Genomic DNA, 23,376 nt, shown 5'->3' on the forward strand with positions numbered 1-23,376 from the left:
AAAAAATTCAGAAAGGTGGACAAATTTTTCGACGAAATTAAAATATTTCAAATCGTTCTGAAAAAATTATTTTCGGTTGCGGGGGTCAATTGCAATCATTTTTGGTGAATAGACATATCCGCGAAATCCTATCCACTTTTGAGAAAAAAATTCAGGAAGGTGGTGACATTTTTCGGCGAAATTAAAAAATTTCAAATCCTTTTGGAAAAATTATTTTTAGTTGCAGGGGTCAATTACAGTTATTTTTGGTCATTATATGTACCCCTGAAATCCTACGCATTTTCGAGAAAAAAATTCCTTACCGAAAATATAATTTCTGGCCAGAAATGTCTGCCCGAATTTTCATAGGAATCTTTAAAACGTCATAACTTCTGAACGAATTGGACGATTTTAATGTTTAAAAAAGCAAACTACGCGTATTTTGATGGAGAATATATACAAATCGCAAAAATATTCGAAAAGTTGGTCCTTGACCTCGCAAAATGAGAAAAACCCCATAAAAATGGTCCAATTTTCAAACAGCCATAACTCCCACAATTGTGAATATATTTGAATGAAACTTTTTTCTGAAGTAGAGCTCATGGGTACCTACAAAAAAGTATTAGACAACTTTTCTGTAGGGCGTCAAACAAAATTACTAAAAATGAAAAAGGAATTTTTAAGAAAAATCGACAGGGGGTAGGTGCCTAAATTTTTCGGTGAAAAAAAAAAATTTTAAATCGTTCTGAAAAAATTATTTTCGGTTGTGGGGATCAATTACAGTTATTTTTGGTGAATAGACATACCCTCGAAATCCTACGCACTTTCGAGAAAAAAATTCAGAAAGGTGGACAAATTTTTCGACGAAATTAAAATATTTCAAATCGTTCTGAAAAAATTATTTTCGGTTGCGGGGGTCAATTGCAATCATTTTTGGTGAATAGACATACCCTCGAAATCCTATCTACTGTTGAGAAAAAAATTCAGGAGTGTGGTGAAATTTTTCGGCGAAATTAAAAAATAGTAAATCCTTCTGGAAAAATTATTTTTAGTTGCAGGGGTCAATTACAATCATTTTTGGTCAATAAACATACCCCCGAAATACTATGCACTTTCGAGAAAAAAATTCTTTACCGAAAATATAATATGTGTGGCCAGGAATGTTTCTGTAATTTTATTTTCTGTCTCACTTCCTCTTGTGCTCATTTGTGTAACTTGTTGTGTACATACTCGTATACCTCATCTGTGGTATAATGTACGAAAAGGAAACTTCAACGAAGACAAGATCAACGGAGGTTCGACTCAAGATAAATGTAATTTTCATCGTTCGATACAGGGGTGAACGATATTGTTACAAGCAACTAGTACTGTTCGACGACGGACCTGAAAGTTGCACAAATCTACGTTTCTTAAACAAAACGTAAGGTCAACCATTATTACTTTCTTTGGCTTATTCGGAAGATAGTCGCAGCTGCACAAATGCCAAACAGCAATTACGAGGCCATAAAGATATTAAAATACAGGCATATTACCGAAACACTTATTTCGAGGACAATAAGAACGTATTCGGAGTTTCTACCTGAATCGTTCTGACCTCTTCGCAATTCTAGAGTGTCTAGAAAATAAATTTTTAGCGATTATATGGCCTTGGATATTCCAGAGAATTTCTCAAAGCATTAAACCAAATAAGATTAAGGAGAAATATTCAGCAGGCGAGACTAGACAAATGGCGTCCACGTCGATGGATATTGAGTGCGCGCGAGACATCCAGGAAACATGACACGCAAGGAAACTCCGTGTCGACAACAACCACCACCCGAATCGTATTAACGCCGATCGAAGAGGAGATTGAACCGAGAAAACAGTTAATCCGTTTGGTACAGCAACGGGCAACCATTTTCTCCTGCGACCCGAAACCGAAAACACATTAATAGTGTTTTATGAGGGGTTTAAATTCGCCCTGCAACGCTACATACCGTTCTACACGTTATTGTACAAATATTTTTATTTCTACCGACTATTTCTCACGTCGCTGATCCAGCAGAAAAGGGGTAGATTCGGATTAATTTATCTGAAAACGCGAGGAATTCGCGGACCGTAGTACTGGCTTCAATCGCTATGTCGTAGAGGAACGGAGATCAAAAGAACAATGGAGGTGAGCTTGAGGAGAGTTTGCCGCGCGGGACCGCCCGCTAGATAAAGCGTTTATCAGTGAAACAGGTTAACGAGGTGGTCGTACTTCGCAGCGTAGCCTCTTGCGATCCGATGTTGTCCTGCTCTGCTGTGATTAACTAAGGTTTAATCAGCTTTACAAGCTTTCTTTCGCGAACATGCACATGCATGATAATCCACCGGCTATCTTTCCGCGCTGTTCGATGCCCGAAACCCCTCGGATGCGTCGAATTCGCGCTCGTTTCGCGACGAGTCTCCAGTTCCCTACCTTTTCCACCGAACACGTTCGACTAGATGCCACCGCTCCAGCACGGTCGCTCTCATGTGACCCTGTCCCAGTCGCTCGCAGATGTTTCGACAACGAAACGTTGGAAAGCGCGCCGTTGGGAAAACGTTCCGCGCGACGACGCGTTACTTCTCGCTAAGTGGTGTCGGCGTTCGCGAAAGAGAATCGATCGCGTTAAGGTCGACCGGATGTCAGGATATTTCCTTACGTTTCGAAGGAGTTGTCCGCGCAGGTTTTTTAAACGGTCTCGTAAGCGGAGTCGCCGACGAACGCGAGGCAGTATTTCCACGAGGAGACGAACAAACGGGCGGATTCGATTCGGCGAACAGTACCAAGATGGAGGTCGGATTCTCGGAATACGTTCTCCTCCACGTTCGTCTGTTCTCCTGGCACATCGGTGGAGCGCCGCAGCGCCACGCGTCACGGCGAACATCACCGCAACGCGCGGCGCCCCTACGCCGGTCATCGCGACGCGGATGCGCCGCCGTTCCGTGCTTTCTCTGCTTTGCATTCTACGCGCTGCGTCCTGAGGTCGTCGGCGTCTCTTCTGTCTCGTTTTACCGTCCCTTATCTCGCGCACAGTCTCTCACCTTCGCCACAGTCACCGTTTCTTTCTCGTCGTTGCTATACGCGATGGCTAAAATCATATTGGGTAAAACGATAGTCGAACAGCGACGTCGCGTAAAATTGAAATAATTTGCCCGAGGGGGTAGGGGGGGGGGCTGTTGCGATATCGTGGGTACACAATGTATCAAAATTTGATGATAACTCGATGAGAAAGTTACTCGTTAATCGTATTATCGGTTGTTGGTAAGCGAATGCATCGAGCTGGGATGCAATTATGGTCGCCGTGGCGCTATCGATCAGAGAACGAAACACCTAACTTGAATACGTGTGGACGAAAAGATTGTTCGCTGTACGTTTGAATAAAATAAACAAACACACGGGTTACCGCACCGAGGAACAAAGTTTATATAATTTTTGAAAATTACTTCCTCGATTTACGATACGGTAATTACGTTATTGTAATCGAAGGTTCTTACAAATAAAACTGCAATAAGAATTTGGCAGACCGACGAAAGACAAATGCCTCGACGCTCCTAAAAGTCACGTTCGAGTCGCATACTTGGCGTTAGGTGTCCGTGTCTCGTTCACCCTACCCACTCGTTCCGACACGAGAAAGAAAACACGCGAGAATTCGTGAAAGCAGGCTTCCCTTGATAGGTGGCCAGATATGGCACCGAGCCACGGTCAACTAACTATCGTTATTCTTAACAAGCATCTTGCATCACCGAACGCAGATTAGGTATTCGCTGTTCCATTCATAATATAACGTAGAAGCAAAAATGTACGTCTTTGTTCAGGTAACGATCGTTTATAAATTACGAACGCCGTCTCGTAAGCGTACGGAAAGAGGAACATTTTCTAATACAGTTACAATCGTCTAGCTTTGATTGATCTAGCGTTTGGCAAACGCGGATACTTCCGGTATCGGCGGAAAAGAATTCAATCTACCGTTCGCGACCGTTTCGTTAGGATATACTTTTGTCGTTCAAGGGTATGGATTCTTGGTGGTCCAAAACACTTTCGACGTTCGTTTTCTTTTGATTCTCACTCTCCAAGGGATTGTTCCATTTCTGCAACTCTCCGGTGCCGAAAAACGCGAACGTCAGCGCACCGAAGCAATACGTGCACGCCAGGATCCAAAAGATGATGCTCCATTGAGCGTAGCTCTGATTCTTGTAAGTTATCATGCCGACCATGTGGCTGCTTAGGAATCCGCCTAGAGAGCTGAGCGTGTTCGCCATGCCGAAAATAGTTCCCGAGAAGTTGGGTGCGATGTCCAAACCGTTCCCCAGATAACCCGCCGTCACGGCGCCATTGATGGTCAGGGCGATGGTGAAGATCGTCACCGACGTTACGCGATCGCATCCACGATAAGCCTGCACGATCATCAGCAGTCCTGGACTCATCACGGCTGAAAAATATACACATCGAAGGATAATCGTTTACCAAAATGGTACAGCGTCGAGCAAAAGAGACTTTGTAGAAGCTACAAAAATATTAACACTAAGTTAGACACAGAGAAGATAATTTTAAACAAGTTTGGCACTCGTCCGATGCAAAAGTTGGAGCAAAGTTCGGTGTGTTTTCTACTCACCGAAGGTGGTGAAAATTTTTCGAATTGCCGTTACCGACAGCTTCTTCTTCCTGAGCAGATAGTCGGCCAACGAGGACATGGCCACGGCGAAGATGTATTTACCGAGGTAGGGTAACGACGACAACAGTCCATTCTGCGTGGGATCAACGGATTCGTATGAAATTATAAACTAGGTATAGACTAGAGTCTACGTTTCAGTCCCAGAAAATATTTCATCAGCAAAGTCCATCTATTTTTATAGCTTCGACGTTTCATAGACAATGATTCGAAAAATTCAAAGATGCTACGACAGCTGGAACGTGAAATACTTTGATGTTACTTGATTAAAACAAAGCGTTTATTCGCAAACGTTATATACGCTCTTTAAACTATGCTCGAACAGGTATCTGTAATGTCGTTTGATGCAATTTGGTGGCGCCATCTAGAACGTACGCTATATGTGAGTTGCTATGAAGCAGATAAAATCATTTTCTAACAATTATACTTTTAAATATATTTAAAATTTAAATAATTGAGTAGAGGATTTTATACGATAGTCAAAACTCGAGTATGCTCGAGTGCAGTAGTCGAAAGGTACTACGCGTAGAAGATCAAAGGCTCTGACAAGTAAGCGAAACGTAAACACCAACCTGTTTAATGTTAAAGTTCAAAATGTACTTCATGTAAGTGGGCAATTGATTGACGACGGTGAAGTATCCGAAAACGCTGCACGCGTGAGTGATTATGATGGCCCAAACAGGCATTGAAAGGAAAATAGATTTCCATGGAACGGGTAGACGCTGAAACCAAAAACAAACGGATCGTTTGGCATTTATTTCAACAAAAATGAAGTCGTTTTCCGTTTACTTTGTTCGTGGAAGTCATGCCGATCGCTTGTTCGATGTATCGTCGTTCTTCCATGGAGATTCTGGGATGCTGGGCGGGAGAATCGAATACCAAAAGAAACCAGGCTATGTTCCACGCGAGACCGATGATTCCAGTTACGTAAAAGACGTATTCCCATCCCAACGAGGCGATCAGGAATCCACAAATCGGCATAGTTATCGCAGCACCGAGCGACGAAGCTGAAACAATTTATGATAATTTTATTGTGATTCGCTTGCTGTTTCATCGAACATGCGCCAAGCATTCGTTCGTTCGATAGACTCATCCTAAACGCATCCTAACTATGCCGTTTCTAATTATACAATATTTACCCATCATGTTGGCGACAAACTTGCTGCGCTCGTTCGGTGGAATCCATCGAGCGGTCATCGGTTGAATGGCGGGCCAAGTAGCTCCCTGATAGATTATCACGTCAATTAGCACGAAGAATTTTGCAGAGGGTAGGCAAACAATTAAACCGAAAACCCACCAACATGAATCCAAGAACGGCCCTCAGAGCAGCGACTGCTATGCAACCGTAGCTTGCTGCCAACGGGGTGAACAACGTTATAGCACTGGACACCAGCATGCTGTATCCAAACACTCTTTTCGCGCCTACGACTTCCGCGAGTCTTCCACCTGGCAGCTCCGTGCATATGTAGCCCCAGAAGAAGCTTCCCAATGCGAGATTTACTTCGTATTCGTTCCACGGATACCTCGTCTGCTCCAACTCTTCCTGCGGTAACATGGAATCGTTATTGCTTGAACCGAGGAACAAGAAATGAAAGGCAAGGCGTACATGTTTCGATGTGTCGGGGATGATGGAGGTCGTAGGTGGTTGTTTGGTGATCGCCGTAGCATTATCGAGTGAAGCGACGACGATACTTCGACCGTCGCAATCGCTCGACGGATGCAGTCCGCTGGGATGCGACGTGTCGTTGCTGGGAGTCACCATCGACACGATGGCGATCGTCAGATTCACGCGTAACATGTAATTCAACATGAATCCCAAGATGACCATGATGTTCAGCACTTGTCTGCACGTCAGCCAATCTGGAAGGAAAATTAAACCATTAGATGTCTGAAACGTATAATTACGTCTTCTGCAGGCTACCATGCAACAACCGGAGGCGTCGTAAGCGATCGTTTACGGTACTGAAATCTTATATTTCTTTCCTGCAATGTAACTCTGACTCGTACTACCGTCCATAAATATCATCGCGACTGTGTACGTAGGATCATACAATTTTGAATAGATCAAAGAGACATCGCGAGTCAAGACAGAACCTCCCCCGTTAAGTAAACAATTTCTTTTATTTAACGCGGTTTTAATCCACTTTACAAGTACGCTGAATATATATCAGTACTATTAAGAAAATCTAATCTAACCTTATTAGTTAGCAAAATCTCAAGACGCAAATTTATTATGAACCGAACGAAATGTGTTTACAAATCCTATTATTTACCAGACATCCGTAATCGCGGTCATCGGTGCTACGTAATCTAGTATTATGAATACAATTTTAGCATGAACTTTGAGTTCTGGAATGCGAACACAAAGTACGAAGTATTTCGTGAACTATATCATTTTCAATGGTCGTGTCTCGATAGTTTCACTAATTCTCTCATCCAAAGACCATGCACGCATCTAAGAAATACGCCCTACGTTTCACTCTACCGTAAACTCTTGTCATTCACAGTCTAGCTCGCTCTTATCACTTTTGCTCGACCGCAGTTCGCGCAAGATATTCAACAAATCACTCGTTTCCATTCATTCGCGTACACATACAAACCATTCACACACTTGTTCTATAACAATATCCTACATATTGCATTTGAAATATCTCTGTCGTGGAATTCAATGGAGTCTTGTTCCAGATTCCAACCAACCAACCTGTATAATGTACTTTTGCAGCTACAGAGATTCCCATAAATGTATTTACCATATTGTTGCACGTGGTTTTTACATTTAGCTGAATACATACATATAAAGAGTGTCTCGCGACACCGACTTAGGTCAGTGATGCGTTGGAATGACGCGACGTTGCACTTTACCCGATGTGATTCAATTTCTAAATCGTGCATCCTAATTTCACGTTTCCTCGGTTGCACAATCGCGCTCGAGGTCTGTAAATAATTTTTACGTAAGTCGTGGGCGCCCGTCTCCGTTTCGTTCAGGGATGGGTGCGATCGAATGGCATTGTCATTCCGATATACAAAAGTCATGCTGATATATACGACGTTTGCGATTAACTTGGTATATCGAACTTAAAATACGATATCAAGTGGTGCATAATCTAAAAGCAAAACATTCATCTCGTAGAGAATTTGACGAAGTTGGGCTGCCAGTGGATGTATTAATTTGTGATTTCGACAATTCCGGTTTGGGTGACAGCATGATCTTTGGAATGGAGAGACTAACCTTGCCCTGGACGAAGCGATACGACTGAAACGCGTTCGTTGACGTAACACGGTTGTACGAAAGGTCGAGCAGGTACTCGTGGGAGTAGATAGGCTTTATGGAAATTACGACAGTCGCGCGACGAAACATCGCTGGGAGTTAATTCCCTCGAGATCGTTTGCGTTGCGTTCAAAGCCCGTGAACTTATTGCGTAAAGTATGTATTTCTTATCTCGAGGGCCCAAGGAATCGAACGAAACCTTTGCACTTCCTTTAAATTAAGTTTGGAGAATAATTACGTTTTCAAAGTATCGGACGAAATTTGTACGATTGTCAGAATTTTTAATTTTGAGTCTTCGTGCGGCAGATGAAAAATTTTTATAAAGATCGAGCCGATTTTGGATCGAACGATACACGATAGTTATAGTGGGTGATTACTAACGCGCGGTTCTCATACCGGCGATCGACTAGGAAGACAAAAACAGCGAAAGAAGTTCGTATAAACATGTACACTAGTTAACCTTGTTGCGGAGTTATAGCTATTTTTGTACTCTGACAATTCTCAATCACAAGCTAGGCTATTAATTACAATCGAGTCTACCGAAGTGTTTGTATACAATATTCGATAACTGCTTGTTTTCCTTAATGCGAGATTAATAGGTCAATCTCGTGTCAATTTCTTGAGTAATCAATTGCAGATATTATTAAAAGAAGTTTCATTAGATCTATATTGCAAATGATTTACGTGTGACGGTGCACTGGGCATATTACGAGATCATGTAGCTCGCCGGAGGAACGATTTCCTGACAGATAAATAGATCGTTGCGAAGATCTATCGCCTGGCCCGTTCGTTCCCCGGATATTTAAATCCGTAGGATTTGGATAATTCGTTAGATGATTATCGAACGAAATATTTGATAAAAAAGGTCGATTGCTTTGTTCGAGTAAAACTGTGGCTATTGGTCGGTTGGTAGATTTACGGTCCGTGAGACTGAAGCACCGCGTAGGGTCTTGATTACACTTTTCATTAGGTCATGGATTCGAGAACCGAGAGCTAACCGCTTTTGATAACTAGAACACGGTGCATGCGTCGTTTGTTCATATCACGAGTGTATCAAACGAATTATCAAATCAAAGGGTGCGCTGCTGATCCCAATGAGAAAATAATTCCATCTCGTTCGAATAATTCAACCTTCAGCTTTTATCTCTGACAGTGGCAACTTCGAGTCAATCACGATCGTGGAACGAAATCCTGCGAAGGGCAGGTTGTTCGCTGCAAGAGGGTGGCTAATCGTTTGGCGGATTTATCGGATGGATCGGTTAAAAGCAGAGACGAGACGCTCGAGTTGGCGTAAATTTTAGTTTCTAGATTTAGAGTATTAATTTGTAGATTCGATGGAAAAGGAGTTTCAGGGAATCCGTGTCGCGTGTTTTACGGCGACTTTGAAAATTTGCTGAGGCGACCTTCACCCAGAACTTGACGCGAACGTTTCCGTCAGCTATTTATACGCGTTGGCGAGCGTCGTCGCGCTTGTTTCGAGCAGAACGCTCGGTGGTCGCGCGTGGCGAGCGACGCCTCACGAAAGACGGTCGATTTTATATCTATCTACATAAACGAATAAATGGAATTGATACAATATGAAAAATCGATCCGTGTTTATCTTATCCGTGTACTCTCTGCTTTCTTGAAACTGTTGAGTATATCTGATAGTTAACGCTATCAATAGCGATATTGTAATAAACTATTATATTTAAATTTTGCTGAAGCCGATTGTTCTAACAGAAAAATATTTAAAATGTATCGATAAGAAGAGATAATTGAATACACCAACTTAGATTATTAAAAACTCAAAATTCCATTCGTATATAAAATTAATTGTCTTTGCAGTTACCCAACACTTTAATAATAATAATTACAATTTCTAGACCGGGAACGACACGGTTTTTGCATTAGACTAACAAGAAGAACCTCGATAATACCTCTATTTTATATCTACTTTAAAAACGACCTGACCCGGCAACAGGTCACATGACAGCAGTCATAAATAAATGCTCGAATACGCTCAGATTTTGGGATCCATTTTTAACAATTGTTATATTATGATACTATGTTGCGTCCCGCGTAACATAGTAAACATGCGTGTGTGGCTCGAGAAAAAAATAATAAATAAGTCTAGTATGACTGGCATGGACTATGAGCTATCGTGGACCGATAATTCGCACTTTTAATAACTCTTGGCCCCCGAGTGCCGGCGAGGTTAATCCAAAGCTGACCAAAGTCTTGTTTCACGAAAAAGACGCGCGATTCGCGTTGCACTGGCGATTAAGGGGTAGCGACAGTTGAATTCGTATACAGTATATTGCAAAACATTTAAAGCTTAGGTCTCTTGAAAGTTTCGAGTCTTCAAGATGTTCAAGCCCAAAAATTTCGAATCGTTTCAAAGCTGAGGCTGACGGGGGTGGTTTCCAAAAGCGGAAGTAAGCTCTTACCTCGTACATTCCGGCTGGACGCCATCCTCGACTCTTTTATCCTCCGAATAAAGTTAGGGGGTGGTTTTCCTCGTATCCTTTTGGCGCGTCGCGAAAATCGGTTTTACCGACGCCCGCGCGTCGGCTGCGAGTTCGCGCGCGTCAGGTGGACGATCGCGTAGACAACGAACCGGGAAACTGACGCGAGGAAGAAGCCGACGGGAACGAGGTTTCTGTGCCCGTTGCCAAAAATTCCGAACCCGTGGTCGTCGCTTACGAATCGTGGCGCGATGCTGGCAGCTGCTGCTCGAACTGCTCGGTGAGCCTACAGTGCCAGCGTCTGCTGCCCGATTACGACAGCGTCGATTACCTCGACGGACTACCGAGCTACTCTGACACGCGTGTTGGTATTATACTATTCCCGTTCCTACTAGCAGCCGCGGATGTAATGGTGGCGCGTGTTTCTTTTCCACGAGCACCCACGCACACAGTCACGAGCCGTTGTCGCAAACGCCACCGTCATCGACGCCGTCACAGCGTCGTGGCAATCGTCACCGAACGCGTCATACGTGTCGAGAGACGAACCGACGCTTCGAGCGAAGCAACGATACTTTTGTGAAACGTGGGAAGCGAGCCACCCTAGGCCCTTCGAGAACCGTTAGGGCAACGATGGATCGTGCATCGACGTTTTGTTCCGGGGCGTTTGGGTATGGTTTCCAAGAGGGTCCCCAACCGTGGGTCTCAAACGGAGGGAAAATCGTCGCGCGCCTCCGTTTGAGACCCACCGCTCCGGGACCTTTGCCCTTTGATACCAACGAGGGGAGGATCTCGGTACGACGGTCCTCGACCCGGAGATTCCGAAAATGTTCAAACTTTCGGGATACATAGGGCATGCGTAGATACGTAGACTAATTGCTATAAATATCCTGAAACTCAAAAGGGGGAGTTAACCAAAAATCGTTAGGAATAGAACTATTCAAGTTTCGACGATTCTTCAACGTGATAATAGATTCTGGGGGGCTCGAACTCTTGAAATCTCACTCCCCTCCTCTTCTTGAAGGCATTCGTTGCTAAATAGAGAGGGACGTTTACGAATTTTCCAAGTAGGGAATAGATTGATAAAAGAAGACGATTCAGAGATTTACGATATAAATTTTACTCGACTCTATGTACATGTTGCATTTCATTCTCGTTGATGAACATCTTTAATGAAAGATGCGTCTCGCTTACAAGCATATATTTTTTCAAGGCGTCCACTTCAGAGTTTCACGTTTGAAATAGTAATACCTGGTGTCTACTTATTTTTTTACTTACTTTTTTGTTAATTAAACGAAATTTTATTTCGTAGCAAAGTTGAGCATTTACTCTCAAGAGTAAAATTCTCAAGCAGGCACCAGGCACAAGCTTTTTTCGAGGACACTGTATCGGGAGTAAGGGTTCTTTCACGCAGGAATCGAGCATACGAGAGTTGAGGCAATTCCTCGTTTGCACGCGTAAAAGAGCCCTTATTTGATAGCGACTAAAATTGGCAGAATAAATATAACGATCTATTTACGTTTTAAGTGGTCTGTTAGGCGATTCCCTTGTCGGATGCCAGCTACTATGTGGTTTTCTCTGTTCCAGCGCTCGCAGTTCGTTGAACGTAAGGTTCATTTACTTTTTAACGTTTAGATCCTTAACACCAGTTATAGAACGCATAAATATCGTTTGTTAGCAATTTGTGTTGAATTAGATCCGGTATCTCGATACCCCTACGTGCTATCGAAGGATCTTGAGATCCTCCAGTTTTTACAAGATCGCTGTATTTATTCTCCACAGTACAGAAAGTGGCATGAAGTCGCTTTCTCCCGCGAATACGAAATTCTCCACGGTGAATCCATACGGTGAATCAGTCCAAGATGTTGAGTTTGCTGTTGGTTTTCCTAAGCTGAGCTCGCCACGGAATGATCTGAGCATCGTCCTCCTCGTCGAGTTCGTTCACGTGGTTCGTTTGATTGCCGAGGCTCGTGTCGGTTTTCTTCTCTTCGATTTCCAGCTTCTCCTCGAGCTGATTCGATCGCGAAGGAGTCGGCGAAACGTCCCGTTTCAGCGACCCTGCGGAGTCTACCTTTACCACTGGCGCCCCGAGCACTGGGTTCAGTCTAGAGAAAATGGGAAATTAACTGTTGTTTCGGATAACAATTAATTAGATTCGTTAGAGTGATTCTCACCTTTTTTCTTCGTGATCCTTTTTGGCGAGGAGTTGCCTCTTCCACGCGGGAATCGCCTTCTGTCGTCTCTCCTCGTTCTCCCTGGCTATTTGCTCTTCCAGCTCCTTCTTTGCTCGCTCGGCAGCCTTCCGAGCCAGCATTTGTCGCTTCCATATTGGTATCATGTTCCCGGAACTGTCTTTCTCCGGAATCTGTCGACGAGAGTCGTGTTAACGCGATGCATGGAATTAAAATCGAGAATAAGGAAGGATATCGTGTTACATTATCGGCTACCTGGTCCACGAAGTTCGAAACGCTGAACGCCTTGTTGATCTCCGACATGAGATTCTGCTCCTGCGTCTTCTCGACCTGCGCCATCTCCACCTTGAGTTTCTTTATTCCGGGAATGTCCTTGGTCCTTTTCAACTCCGCGATCAAGTCCGTCTTCTGGACGAAGAACGGCTCCGAAACTAGACGAGAGGGAATACAATCGTGTCATAAAAATTATTTGGACTCGATTGCATTTTGGACTACTTTCCGTCCTGCGTTTCATTCTTTTTCGTAGTTTATGAAAGATATCACGGATATATTACGGAGCATCAGCCTTAAAACCCGTTATCCGAAACGACGTTTAACAGTATACATTGGAAACAAGAGTAAAAAACAGTAATAACGACTAGAAAAACAGTGAAAGCGAGTCAGAAACTCGATCGTTGTATGCGTTTCATGCGTATTGCCCCTCTAACTAAAAATCGGTCAAACATAATCTGATCCGGCATCATTTTTACTACGAGAATCTAGTCGATTCGATCAAACTACCATCGCAACAATAAAATGCATAAATATACAAATTTTACTCTCCTGTTTTTGATTTATATGCACTTACGACGTACAGTAATGGTCGAAAGAAAGTTTAAAATTGGCATTCCTGAACATTTAACTTAATTAAAAGAGCAATTATGAATTCAGAAATTATTTTCACGTAACAACACGACTCTAGAAACTGGGACGATCCGTAGCTCTTTTCTAATATATGCGTATTGCACTAACACCGTTGCATCAAACAAAAAAAATTATGTCATCGAAAGATGGACCCGGCGCGGGGAATTCAACTTTCTTCTTCTCTACGAAGTTTTTTCCGTCTTCGTTTAGAAAATAGCTATACCCTGTCCTAGTTTCTAGAATCGCACGATTAACAAAATTTCTGGCGAATAGAAACGATTTTACTGGACTTGTCGAACTCGATACCATCAGATTATTAAAATACGTCTTTTCTCGAACCGTTAATCTTTCATCTTCTATAATAACTTACGAAAGTTTATATAGACCAACCTGACACGGTGAAAAGTGCAGTACTCACCGTTCGTCATAGACACGCTGCGTGGAGGCGGCGCGGAGAACGTTTTGGTCGCGTTCATTTTAACGGTGGTTCGTCTTAGTTGAATGCTCGTCAGGTCCTGGATGCTGATGGTGGCTAGAGGTTGCGGAGTCTTGGACATCGAGTGCTCGGAGTCGACGGTTGCACCGACGCCGGCGCCGGTAGCACCGCCGGCACCGACGTCCTCGCCGATCCGTCGAGACCTTTGCAGGGGCGACAACGGCGGTGGCGGAGGTCCAAAGGTCGATTCTTTTTCCTCCTCCCCTTCCCCCACTTGGCGGTCCTCCTCCTCCTTCTCCTCGTCCTCCTCCTCCGCGTTAATTTCACGTCGATAGACGCCTCTGCTCTGGATGTCCAAGTTGTCCACCGACCTGCGGAAACCATCGGTACACCCTGAACTCGACGAACAAACGCGACCGTTGAACCGAATTTTCACCGACCTTGCTTTCGAGAGACTGTTCTTAGACGATGCTTTGCAGATGCTCTTCAAGTACTCGGACGGCTTGAGCAGAGTGTTCGAGTCCGCATTGGCGAACTTGGGCGGTATGAACGGCAGCACCATGTGCCTGTTGACCAGGTGGGACGCTTGGTTCGCCTTAATTTCCTCGGTGTCCGTCGGCGGACTGGCAGGAGGTACTTCCGGCTGTTGATGCTCGCCGCAGGATACGTCGGACTTGTTGGTCGCTGTTCCGAAACAGAGGCAGTAGGGAGAACGGAATCGTTGTACGGCGGGCAAGTGAAATCTAGGTAAGTGTATTATATGCCCGATGAGCGCTATGGTCTAGTAAGTTATGCCCGTCTTCGCCATCCGCCGGCGGCTTAATTGTTAAGGCGAGCCGAGTTACATTAATTTGGGCGATCGTTCGATTAAATCGCGGGACCGTCCTCTGCGACACCTATTCTCGCTAAGGATGCTACCCTTGGCCAAATCTGATTTCTCGACGAGGCTCCGGCGCGACGATAGACCTCCAAGTTGCAAGGCGGTTATGGTTTCGTGGGTATACGGTTAACAGTTTACGAGAGACGCTTATATTGGCCATATTCGATATAAGTCAAAGTTAGCACCTAGGGTAAATGAGAATGCTTACCGGAAGATGGGGTAGGTCCGTTCTCGGTTCTTCCATCCCGATTGGTCTCGCCAGGAGCGTCCTTCTTCTCGTCCCGCGCGGTCGCTTCCGTGTTCTGCTTGGCGTTCACCAGAAGCACCACGACGTCCTCCCTGTCCGGCGGTGGGGGTGGTGGTGGTGGCGGCGGTGGCTTCGCGAAACTACGAAAGACGTGCGGAGGAAGGGATACAGAGAGTACCGTAAGCTCGATTTTTCCTAATATCCGTACGCGTCGGTCCGTTACGAACGGAACTGTGTCCGCGCGAGCCATCGAACCCTCGACCGACCACGAGTTACAGAATCGGTAGCGTTCGATCGAACCGTAAATACCACGCGCATCGAATCTTGTTTCTTAGTTTAGCCACGACTATTGCGTCGCGGCAAAATGGTTAAATGGAACCGCGATCGATCGACGTTCGACCGCTTCTTATCGATTTTCCGTCGTTTTAGTCGATTATCGTTCGTCCTACTTACCTAGCTCCGCTGCTAGCCGGTTTAATCTCCTTTTCGCTTTCTACTTGCGAGCCGGTCGAATCTTTTTTCTCTGAAAGTCAATCGCGATGCTTTCGTTAATATTTCATTTTTTCATTTCGTCAACCGAGAGCCACGTACCGTGTGGGAATTCGGCGGCGATCTTCGCGTTCTTGCCGATCCGTTCGTTGCTGCTGTTCCTCGAGAGCGACGGGGTTGAAGCGCTCGACGAGAAACAGGGCACCTCGCTGCTCAGGTTCGACGACTCGCTGGCGCTACTCGATCTGCTGTATCTCCGATCGGTTTTCTGGGAACGACTGAAATCGGTCCGACTTTGATCGTTTATCGCGCCTTTGGGACCGTGATAAAAATTGCGCGACGCGTCTACCTCTCGACTTGCCTCGACCAACAGAACCGTTCGTAAGGAATTTGGAAATTAACAATTTCGAGAAGCATCCGGCGCGAACTTTCTAAGCAGTAAAAACTAAAATATGTATCTCCATCGCGAAGGTAACGATGCATAGTACGTAGAATGTTTAGCAGAGTACTTATTGTTACGATAATCGTCTTTCTAGTCGTTCGAGTCGTATTCATGATTCCAGGTAAACGCAGTCAACGTGTTAAGCATGCGTGCAATTAACTAGCCACCGTCTGCTCGCTTCGCTCAATCTGGCTAGACATCGCTGCTTCTGTTCGCGTTTAGAAGCGACGTCGAATCATTAGTGTCGCGATTGCTTGTCTACTTCCACTTAGGATTGTCTGTCTATTAGAATTACCAGTGCTTCGGAAGCCGTCGAGACGGAACCAGTCCTGTTTGGCTTTTGACATCGCTGGACTTCGATTTCTGTCCTCGCGAACGAGATTCACAGAAAACGAGGTCGCCGAGCGTTTTCGACGAACGGCTGATCGAGCATCAGCGGAAACGAACGAGTTTCGAAATCGATCGTCCTCGACTCGTAAGTTTAACAAACGTGGACCAAAAATATGCACGTTTTCCAAACGAGCATCGATTTATTTACGTTGTGGTCTTTAGATTTCTGTCGTGTTCAGCATCCGTGAATATCGCGATTACGTTCGCGAGTTAGGAGCTCGACGGAAAAGGAATTTTCAAGTTTGCCGGTTCGATTGATGGCTTGCGATTCGCGACGCGATAACGGGGCGCGTTTCCAGCGTAGCGGTAGTCGCGTCGAGACAAGCGTTTTTTCCCCCCAGCGCGATTTTTAGACGATAATTTACGAGGGGTCGGTATATTTGTTCCACCAAGTATACCTGCCGTCGGAGGCGTTGTCGGGGACCCTTTTCTGTCCAGCAGTGGCAGCTTCCGGATCCTGCCTCAAACAGATTTGCTCGTACGCGTGCTCGTACGGCTCGCGAACCGCCTCTGATTTAGTCGCGTAACCGTTTCCACTGGTCGGTCGGTCAAGAACGCCATTGTTGATGTGCACGTCCACTTTCACTGCAATGGGATGACAGCAGGCTGACCGTTTAAAATGATTTCGTGTATTATCGAGCAATAATGCGATCGAGATCGATAATAGGCACAGAGGAAAAGCAATTACTCGAGAGAGCGAATTTATTCGTGATTGATAACCACGCTTGAAATTATTCGTTCGTGCGGTTGCAATTTTACGAATTAAAGGTTTGAAACGCGTAATATTTTCTGGGACACTCTAATAGCTTCGAGCCACAAGGGCCACAGACGCAATGATTTATCACATGATGAGTCAGCTCGACAGGGTGCAACGATAGTTACACCGACTCGTACGTTGCTTTTTTAATGAACGTAACGACTTGTCTTTCAATAAACCTTTTAAAAAGTAGTTGTACAATTGACCGTAAAATACTTCCTGGTCTGGGCTTCTGGATGAAAGCTGAAATCGTATGGGTAATCTTCGCGACTGGTTATTGCAAATCATTTCATCTATCCTTCGTCGATTATTCTAGCATTACACTGTTACGTAAGCAAGCAAGGCAACGTTAAAATGCATTAGAATTGTCGTTTGAATGGTCGATGTTTAAATTACCGTAGATTAATCGTTGATAGTTCATTATTTAAATGAATCCATCGCGACGATTATGATTGAAATGTCGTGACGTCGCGGAAACTGATGTCGCGGCACTCGCAGTGCCACGATATTTAAAGTCGCGACCCCGCGTCGCGTGAAAACGGACATTAACCCTAATTTTACCGGGATGTAACCCTCGGTCAACGTAACGAGATTCGATAAAAATGTGTGGAATCGTGTCCGCGAATCTTCGTCAAAGACTATTCTCGAGGTTACGTCATGAAATAAGTGTTTCGCGAGAGGAAGATAACGCGTTGTTCGAAATGACTTTTCGAATAGAGTCGTTTAAAAAGTGGCCAGGCGTATACGTTGAAGCGCGACGACTATAACGCGAGAGCGGGGACGATAAATGTGGGACGTGCCACTTACCAGTCAAAGTCTCGTCTTTCCTCTCGAAGTGCCGATGCTTGCCGGTGTCCGAGAACAGTCGCGTTATCCTGGTGTAGACGAGATCGTGCGGGCTGTGAAGATAGAAGGACTCCGTGTCCTTTGGTTTGGCCGATTCGCCGATGTACGCGGTCATCGGATTTATGTAAATTCCATCGCGGGGCCGAGAACCTGGCGGATGCAGGAAAAACGGCTCTTGAAACATGCCGCAGCCGCGCAACGAGCACTGAAACCAACAGTCCCCGGCAACCATTATCGGACACCGCCGCTTGCTGCCGCCGCCACCGTTCCCGCAGTCTCGCATAACTCTGGCACGCTCTTCCGGAAGAGTGATCGCGCGCTAGCTCGAATCAAACATCGGCTACCGTTCCCCCGTTGCTTTCGATCGATCGCGATTTTCGCGATACAGGATCGATCGACATCTCAAACGGTGCCGCGCGATCTCTCTTCCCGTAAAACGTTCATCCTTAACGCCATCAGGCACGGATTAACGAACGAACTTTGCAACCCCGGGAGTCTCAGATTTTCGAATGAAATAAATTTGTACAAAATTGTAGGCTCCGTCTCTCGGATTTCGGTGATCTTGAAATGTTTCGTCGAGGCCATCAATTTCCCCCTTAATCCGTGCCGTGACCATACAAAATTAAAGATCGTTCGATAGACTACGCCGGAAGCTTGGAAGGATTAAGAACCAGTACCGATAGAGCCACGCCAAGCAACGAATCGTTTGTTTTACTAGCCTTGTCGATGGAATTTGTCGTGCAACTGCAGGTCGTGGCGTCACTCATGTTCTCCGAATATTCCGAACCAGAACGATCCCTGGCCATTCTGCCGGTGACATTGGCACGATACGCTTCGCTCGTTTCCTGCGAAACGTCGCGTTTTTTACTTTCATTTCGTATCTTAGCCATCGAACGACGGTGCAGGGACTTTTCTACTCAAGTTTAGTTATGGAATCAGCGTGTTTAGCAAAACTAATCCAAAATTACGTTGAGAAAACGAACGATTAATGGTTGTGACCTTGTGCAACGACCTGTTGCATGCTCGAGGGGGTGGCAACGATCGCTATTACGTCGGCGAGTAAGCGAAATGTCAGAGACTTTTGGCACGATCGAACGCGGTGGATCGAGCGAACGGCCGATACCGGGGCGTAGATTTAATACGCGGCAACTTTCTACAAGGAAGAAGGAATTAATCTTTATGCCCCCATCGGCGAGATAAATGCGCCGATAAAACGGCGAACGTAATCGCGATTGCAAGATGGTTACGCTTATATGTACGTGTACGGCTGCTGGCCGTTACAATGTTAGATTTTAATGGCCGTCGAACATCTATGATCTATATCGTTTCAGCCTCGTTAACCCTTTCATTCCCACTGTAATTTCTTTTTATTTTATTTAACGACTTTGTTTGCCACAGTCTATCGAATACATTATTCGTTTCGACTATTTTTAACACGAATAAAATCAGTTTTGTTGCGTTTGCGCTACACTCGAAACCATAATCGTGATTCTACGATCGAAACTGCAATTCGCCTAGCATATACGGGAGGCGAGTAACAAGGGTAAGCCTGTAACAGTCCCTGCAATTTCCAAATTTCGTAATGGACGACGCTGAGAATAAACATTTAGGCTTTCGAAACCCGCGTTCTCATGGTGATAATAATTCGTGTCGTTGGGTAGTCGGTTTCGCCACGCAAATTACGGAACGCGGTTTTCTCGACGCAATTTACGATTCGAAAAGCACACAATAGTTATAGAAAACTGAAGATACGTTATTATTTCCGATATTAAATAAGCTTTTCCTCGATTTTCTCTAACAAAAGGTTCGTGGAATGCGACTCGTTCGCGTTGAGTTGCGCTCGCAGCTGACTCCGGCGGCGTTCTAATCGCGTGAAATAAGGTAACGCGCGTGAAAATTCCTTGTTTCCACGTGTCGTCGTTCATCTTCGAACCGGTGTGCTCGCGTACACGGAGAAAATGCGTTTCGATTCCGAAGCGAAACGCTGGTGCTCGCCTCTTACCAGAGAAAATCGTGTTTCTCGCAAACGTCACGGACAGTTTCGAGAAGAAACGGTCGTTGCGCCCGACGCGGCGCGCCGTGGCGCGCGTATTTTAATCCGACGAACAAGATCGGTCGGAACGGGCGCGATAGCAACGAGAAAACCTGACTCCTTTCGTTCGTCCACCTTTCCCGGTAGTATTCCATTGCACGCGCCATAGTGCGGATAACGACATGCTGACTGAATAACCGGGTGAAGGACGATGGACGAATTCGCGTGACGCGCGAATAGAAAAACGGACGTTGTTGTGCCTTGCCGCTCGCAAACGGTTGCTTTTTATCTTCAACGATCCGACCAAGTCGCCAACGAACAGTATCATTGAAGGAGGAAAGAAAGAACGATCCTAGATTACCCTTCCCAAGTCTGGAAAACCATAATGAAAAACCAAGAATCGTAGTACAAATATATACACATACCATACGTACCACCTTAAGTAGCTCTTAATTCAATTACTGTGCATGAAATGTTTTCAAACAAATGCATCGTGACGAGGACACGTGAAATGCGAATCGCTTTTTCGCTACCTTACATCGTTACAAAGATGTCGAGGTCATCTTCCATTTATTAAAACGCTTATCTTTTTATTACATCATAGGGGAGTCGAATTCTCAGTAAAACGATGTTAGAATGCACGTGGCATATAATTAACATTTACCGAGATACTAACGAAGATGGAAACTTTTGAACGATGGTTTAAACGAGGGAATATTATTTTACTATCGCTAGACCTCGATATGAAATTAATGTTCATAATAAATGGCCATTCTCGGTAATGCATTTTTTCCTGCGAAGGATAGTAACTTTCCAGAGAACGCGTACATGCAAATTTTACGACCAAGTCGGTTATTTCCTTTTTTCCGGAAGATTCAGTCCGCTTATCTTTTACCTCTATTCCTAGAAGAAGCTTTCTCCCTACAAAATATGTCCGATTAGACGATTAAATAATTTCATTGACCGTCGTTGTCGTCGACTACTGTGACAAATAACCAATTAGTCTGTATGCAAATTCTAAGGCTCGAACGAATACCGTAAAAGAAGTTGTTCCAATTCAAAATTCACGTAGAAACTTGATCTTTAACTAATCTACAAGTATCTGATTCGTTGCAGAAGAAAGGTGGTCAATTTCGTTTTCATTTGAGCTAAATTATTTACGATCAATTTAGCTATTTTATTCCTGTCCGAACTCGCCTTAAAATATTTTCAACGCTAAAACTGTTCTCCTTGATATCATAGTAAATGTTAGCTATAGATCACACGAATTGAAACACTTTTTAACTTAGAATTTAATTCACTTTCGAACGGTAGAATAAACTGTTGGGCATTTCGTTTAGAAAATGGAAGACGACCTTGATACCTCCGTGGAAAAGCAAGGTATCTTAGTAGTTGAAACGAAAACTATTAGTTTTATTACGAGAAACTTTAACAGGTTGACTGCTATATCTAGACTCGGTATCAAGACTCTAACGAGCACAGTATTAAGAATAAGTGTTTTTTTTTCACACAAAAACACGAGAATAAATTTAACGAGCGATGAAGCAACTTCTCTCACCACGAAGGTCTTTCGTTTGCTCCTGTGAAAAAGCTTATTCTCGATACCGACTATGTATCAACAACCGAGAATATCAGAGATCGAGAGATGTCTGGGCCATTTATCTCTCAGAGACTTACACAATCCTGACAGAAGTATATTATAACTGTCATGTTTGCATAATAAGTAATATTTTGAATACATTATTACAGCGTTTGAGCAATATTATAGCGTTTCATCTCGTACCAGCGTAATCAAACCTAGCATATCCTGCTTAGACACGGTATTAATGATCGTTCGAACAATCTATCGAAACTAATTATCTTCTAACAGGGGACCTATTAATTACAGATTGTTCCAGGGCTTGCTAGGAAAGCCTTCGATCCAACTGGCAATAATATTGCTCTTTCTATCAAACACAAAAAAATTCTGTCTTTTTAGTATGGAGAAGAAACGTGCAGAGGATGTATAAAACAAACTAATGTATTCGTTAAAGTAATTACCCTCGCACGCAATGACTTTCTCCCAACGCGAAACAAGCTTACAAATGCCACTTTTATAAAGATTGCGATCTTCGGAGGGAAAAATCGTTCTACGGATTCTACGATACCGAATCTCTGATCGCGGTAATGGAATTTCGGTGACCGCCTACGATGCTCAATTATCGTTTTGTCGTGGAAATCATGGTCATCGGGACGCGATTTCTATCGCGTTTCTCACGACGCGATCGAATGTAAATGGAACGGAAACGTTCCAGGGAACTCGGGCTTTAACTCGCTAGCGATTCGCGCGATGGAACCCGATCGAACCCAACCGCGGTTCCGTCGTTGCACTGTCCGTTCTAAATCTAAATCTAAGTCCTTTGGCGCTCGCCTTTCACCGAAATCTCCGTAGACGCGACGGATGGAAAACGCTAGCTCGCTCGCTCTCGCGCGATTATGCACTCCTCCTTCCGCCATTGCGAGCAGCGTCCGGTTTTATCCTCTTCTCGCGTAATAATCTGCGTCGGGGCGTCGGTGGAAAACCGTTATCGATTCGCGGAGGGTGACGATCGACGGAACGGGGGATTGGATCGAGGCTCGTTCTGGTTCACTTACGTGCACACCCATGCAAAACCGGGACGTCGTTCGTTTGTACCGCGGAAAGAGATCTCGACGCGGTCCCGGTCATTCGGATGGGACACGGCTCATCCGGATCCACGATGTCCTTGGACACACTCGACGAAATTTAGCGAATCTTTCACCGCGAATCCAACGAAGATCTCTCCACGAACGCGCACTGTGTACGTCAATGGCGACAGCATGCGCGACAGGACGTAAACCGGAGGACTGTTAGTCGGTCTAACGGTCCGTTCACCGACTGGCTTTTATACGCGGGTACATGTAAGTATTTCGGTTGTTGAATCGTACTTTTTCGTGGCCGAAAGCGAGAACGCGGGGGACCGGTCCGGGCAACAAACTCGATCCGTGCACGGTAAGCGGCAGACCGAGACTCTCTCGACTCGGGCCCACCTGTTCTAAGCGAGAGCCGGCCAACTGGTCCCCGTCGAGCCGCCGAGGAAGGGGTTACGGGCCTCGTCAGCTACCTAGTTACCACCGATCTTCGAATCGTGCCCGTTCCACGCCGTTCCGTGCCACGTCTTGCCGCACCGTTCACCGTACCGCTCTTCTTCTCTATTTTTTCATCATTATTATTACTATTTATTAACGTTCGAGCGAATATCTTTTAGCTTATACCTTGCACAGAGAATATTTAATACGTACGTTCACCGCGACCGCTCTAGATACAACGTTCCAGCGAAATATAGTCGTTCGACTGGCTCTTGGATCCATCGTTCGTCCGTTCAGGAATTGCCAAT

General features: G+C 44.8%; 2 protein-coding genes and 1 long non-coding RNA gene across 6 annotated transcripts in view; 1 reads left to right on the plus strand and 2 right to left on the minus strand.

Annotated features, from left to right (window-relative positions):
• The window catches only part of LOC143344417 (uncharacterized), a 49,273-nt gene extending 34,679 nt beyond the window's left edge, over positions 1-14,594 (plus strand). Inside the window, exon 4 of the long non-coding RNA XR_013080102.1 lies at positions 14,378-14,594. This is a non-coding gene — a long non-coding RNA (uncharacterized LOC143344417). The remainder of the gene's footprint in view (positions 1-14,377) is intronic.
• LOC143344415 (putative inorganic phosphate cotransporter) lies at positions 1,911-10,740 on the minus strand. 2 transcript variants are annotated; one of them, XM_076770456.1, is made up of 8 exons: positions 10,353-10,740; positions 6,262-6,515; positions 5,953-6,198; positions 5,795-5,879; positions 5,445-5,662; positions 5,228-5,377; positions 4,599-4,731; positions 1,911-4,415 (listed from the first exon to the last, which is right to left on the minus strand). In XM_076770456.1, exons 1-8 carry the CDS (start codon positions 10,375-10,377, stop codon positions 3,970-3,972), a joined length of 1,557 nt encoding a protein of 518 aa, XP_076626571.1. In that variant the 5' UTR covers positions 10,378-10,740; the 3' UTR covers positions 1,911-3,969. The 2 variants fall into 2 exon arrangements, with proteins under 2 accessions (XP_076626571.1, XP_076626570.1); XM_076770455.1 differs by having other exon boundaries at positions 5,953-6,515.
• On the minus strand, positions 11,502-22,963 carry F (espin protein forked). Of its 3 annotated transcripts, none has more exons than XM_076770454.1 (12): positions 22,616-22,963; positions 18,669-18,794; positions 17,911-18,154; positions 16,745-16,931; positions 15,617-15,792; positions 15,479-15,548; positions 14,987-15,165; positions 14,339-14,582; positions 13,881-14,269; positions 12,815-12,990; positions 12,542-12,732; positions 11,502-12,472 (listed from the first exon to the last, which is right to left on the minus strand). In XM_076770454.1, exons 1-12 carry the CDS (start codon positions 22,625-22,627, stop codon positions 12,220-12,222), a joined length of 2,247 nt encoding a protein of 748 aa, XP_076626569.1. In that variant the 5' UTR covers positions 22,628-22,963; the 3' UTR covers positions 11,502-12,219. The 3 variants fall into 3 exon arrangements, with proteins under 3 accessions (XP_076626569.1, XP_076626568.1, XP_076626567.1); XM_076770453.1 differs by having other exon boundaries at positions 12,803-12,990; XM_076770452.1 differs by having other exon boundaries at positions 16,745-16,952.
• Between the last annotated feature and the right edge of the window lie 413 nt (positions 22,964-23,376).

This window comes from Colletes latitarsis, chromosome 8 (assembly GCF_051014445.1).
Source record: "Colletes latitarsis isolate SP2378_abdomen chromosome 8, iyColLati1, whole genome shotgun sequence".
NCBI classification, from domain to species: Eukaryota; Metazoa; Arthropoda; class Insecta; order Hymenoptera; family Colletidae; genus Colletes; species Colletes latitarsis.

Coding starts and splice junctions, on each gene's coding strand:
- LOC143344415 (XM_076770455.1), bottom strand. CDS start 10,377: ATGGCGTCCAGCCGGAATGTACGAG. Junction 5,378..5,444: donor GCATGACTTCCACGAACAAA/GTAAACGGAAAA, acceptor TTTTGGTTTCAG/CGTCTACCCGTTCCATGGAA. Junction 4,416..4,598: donor AAAAATTTTCACCACCTTCG/GTGAGTAGAAAA, acceptor TATATTTTTCAG/CCGTGATGAGTCCAGGACTG.
- F (XM_076770452.1), bottom strand. Junction 15,549..15,616: donor CGCCGCCGAATTCCCACACG/GTACGTGGCTCT, acceptor ATTGACTTTCAG/AGAAAAAAGATTCGACCGGC. Junction 12,733..12,814: donor TTTCGAACTTCGTGGACCAG/GTAGCCGATAAT, acceptor TCTCGTCGACAG/ATTCCGGAGAAAGACAGTTC.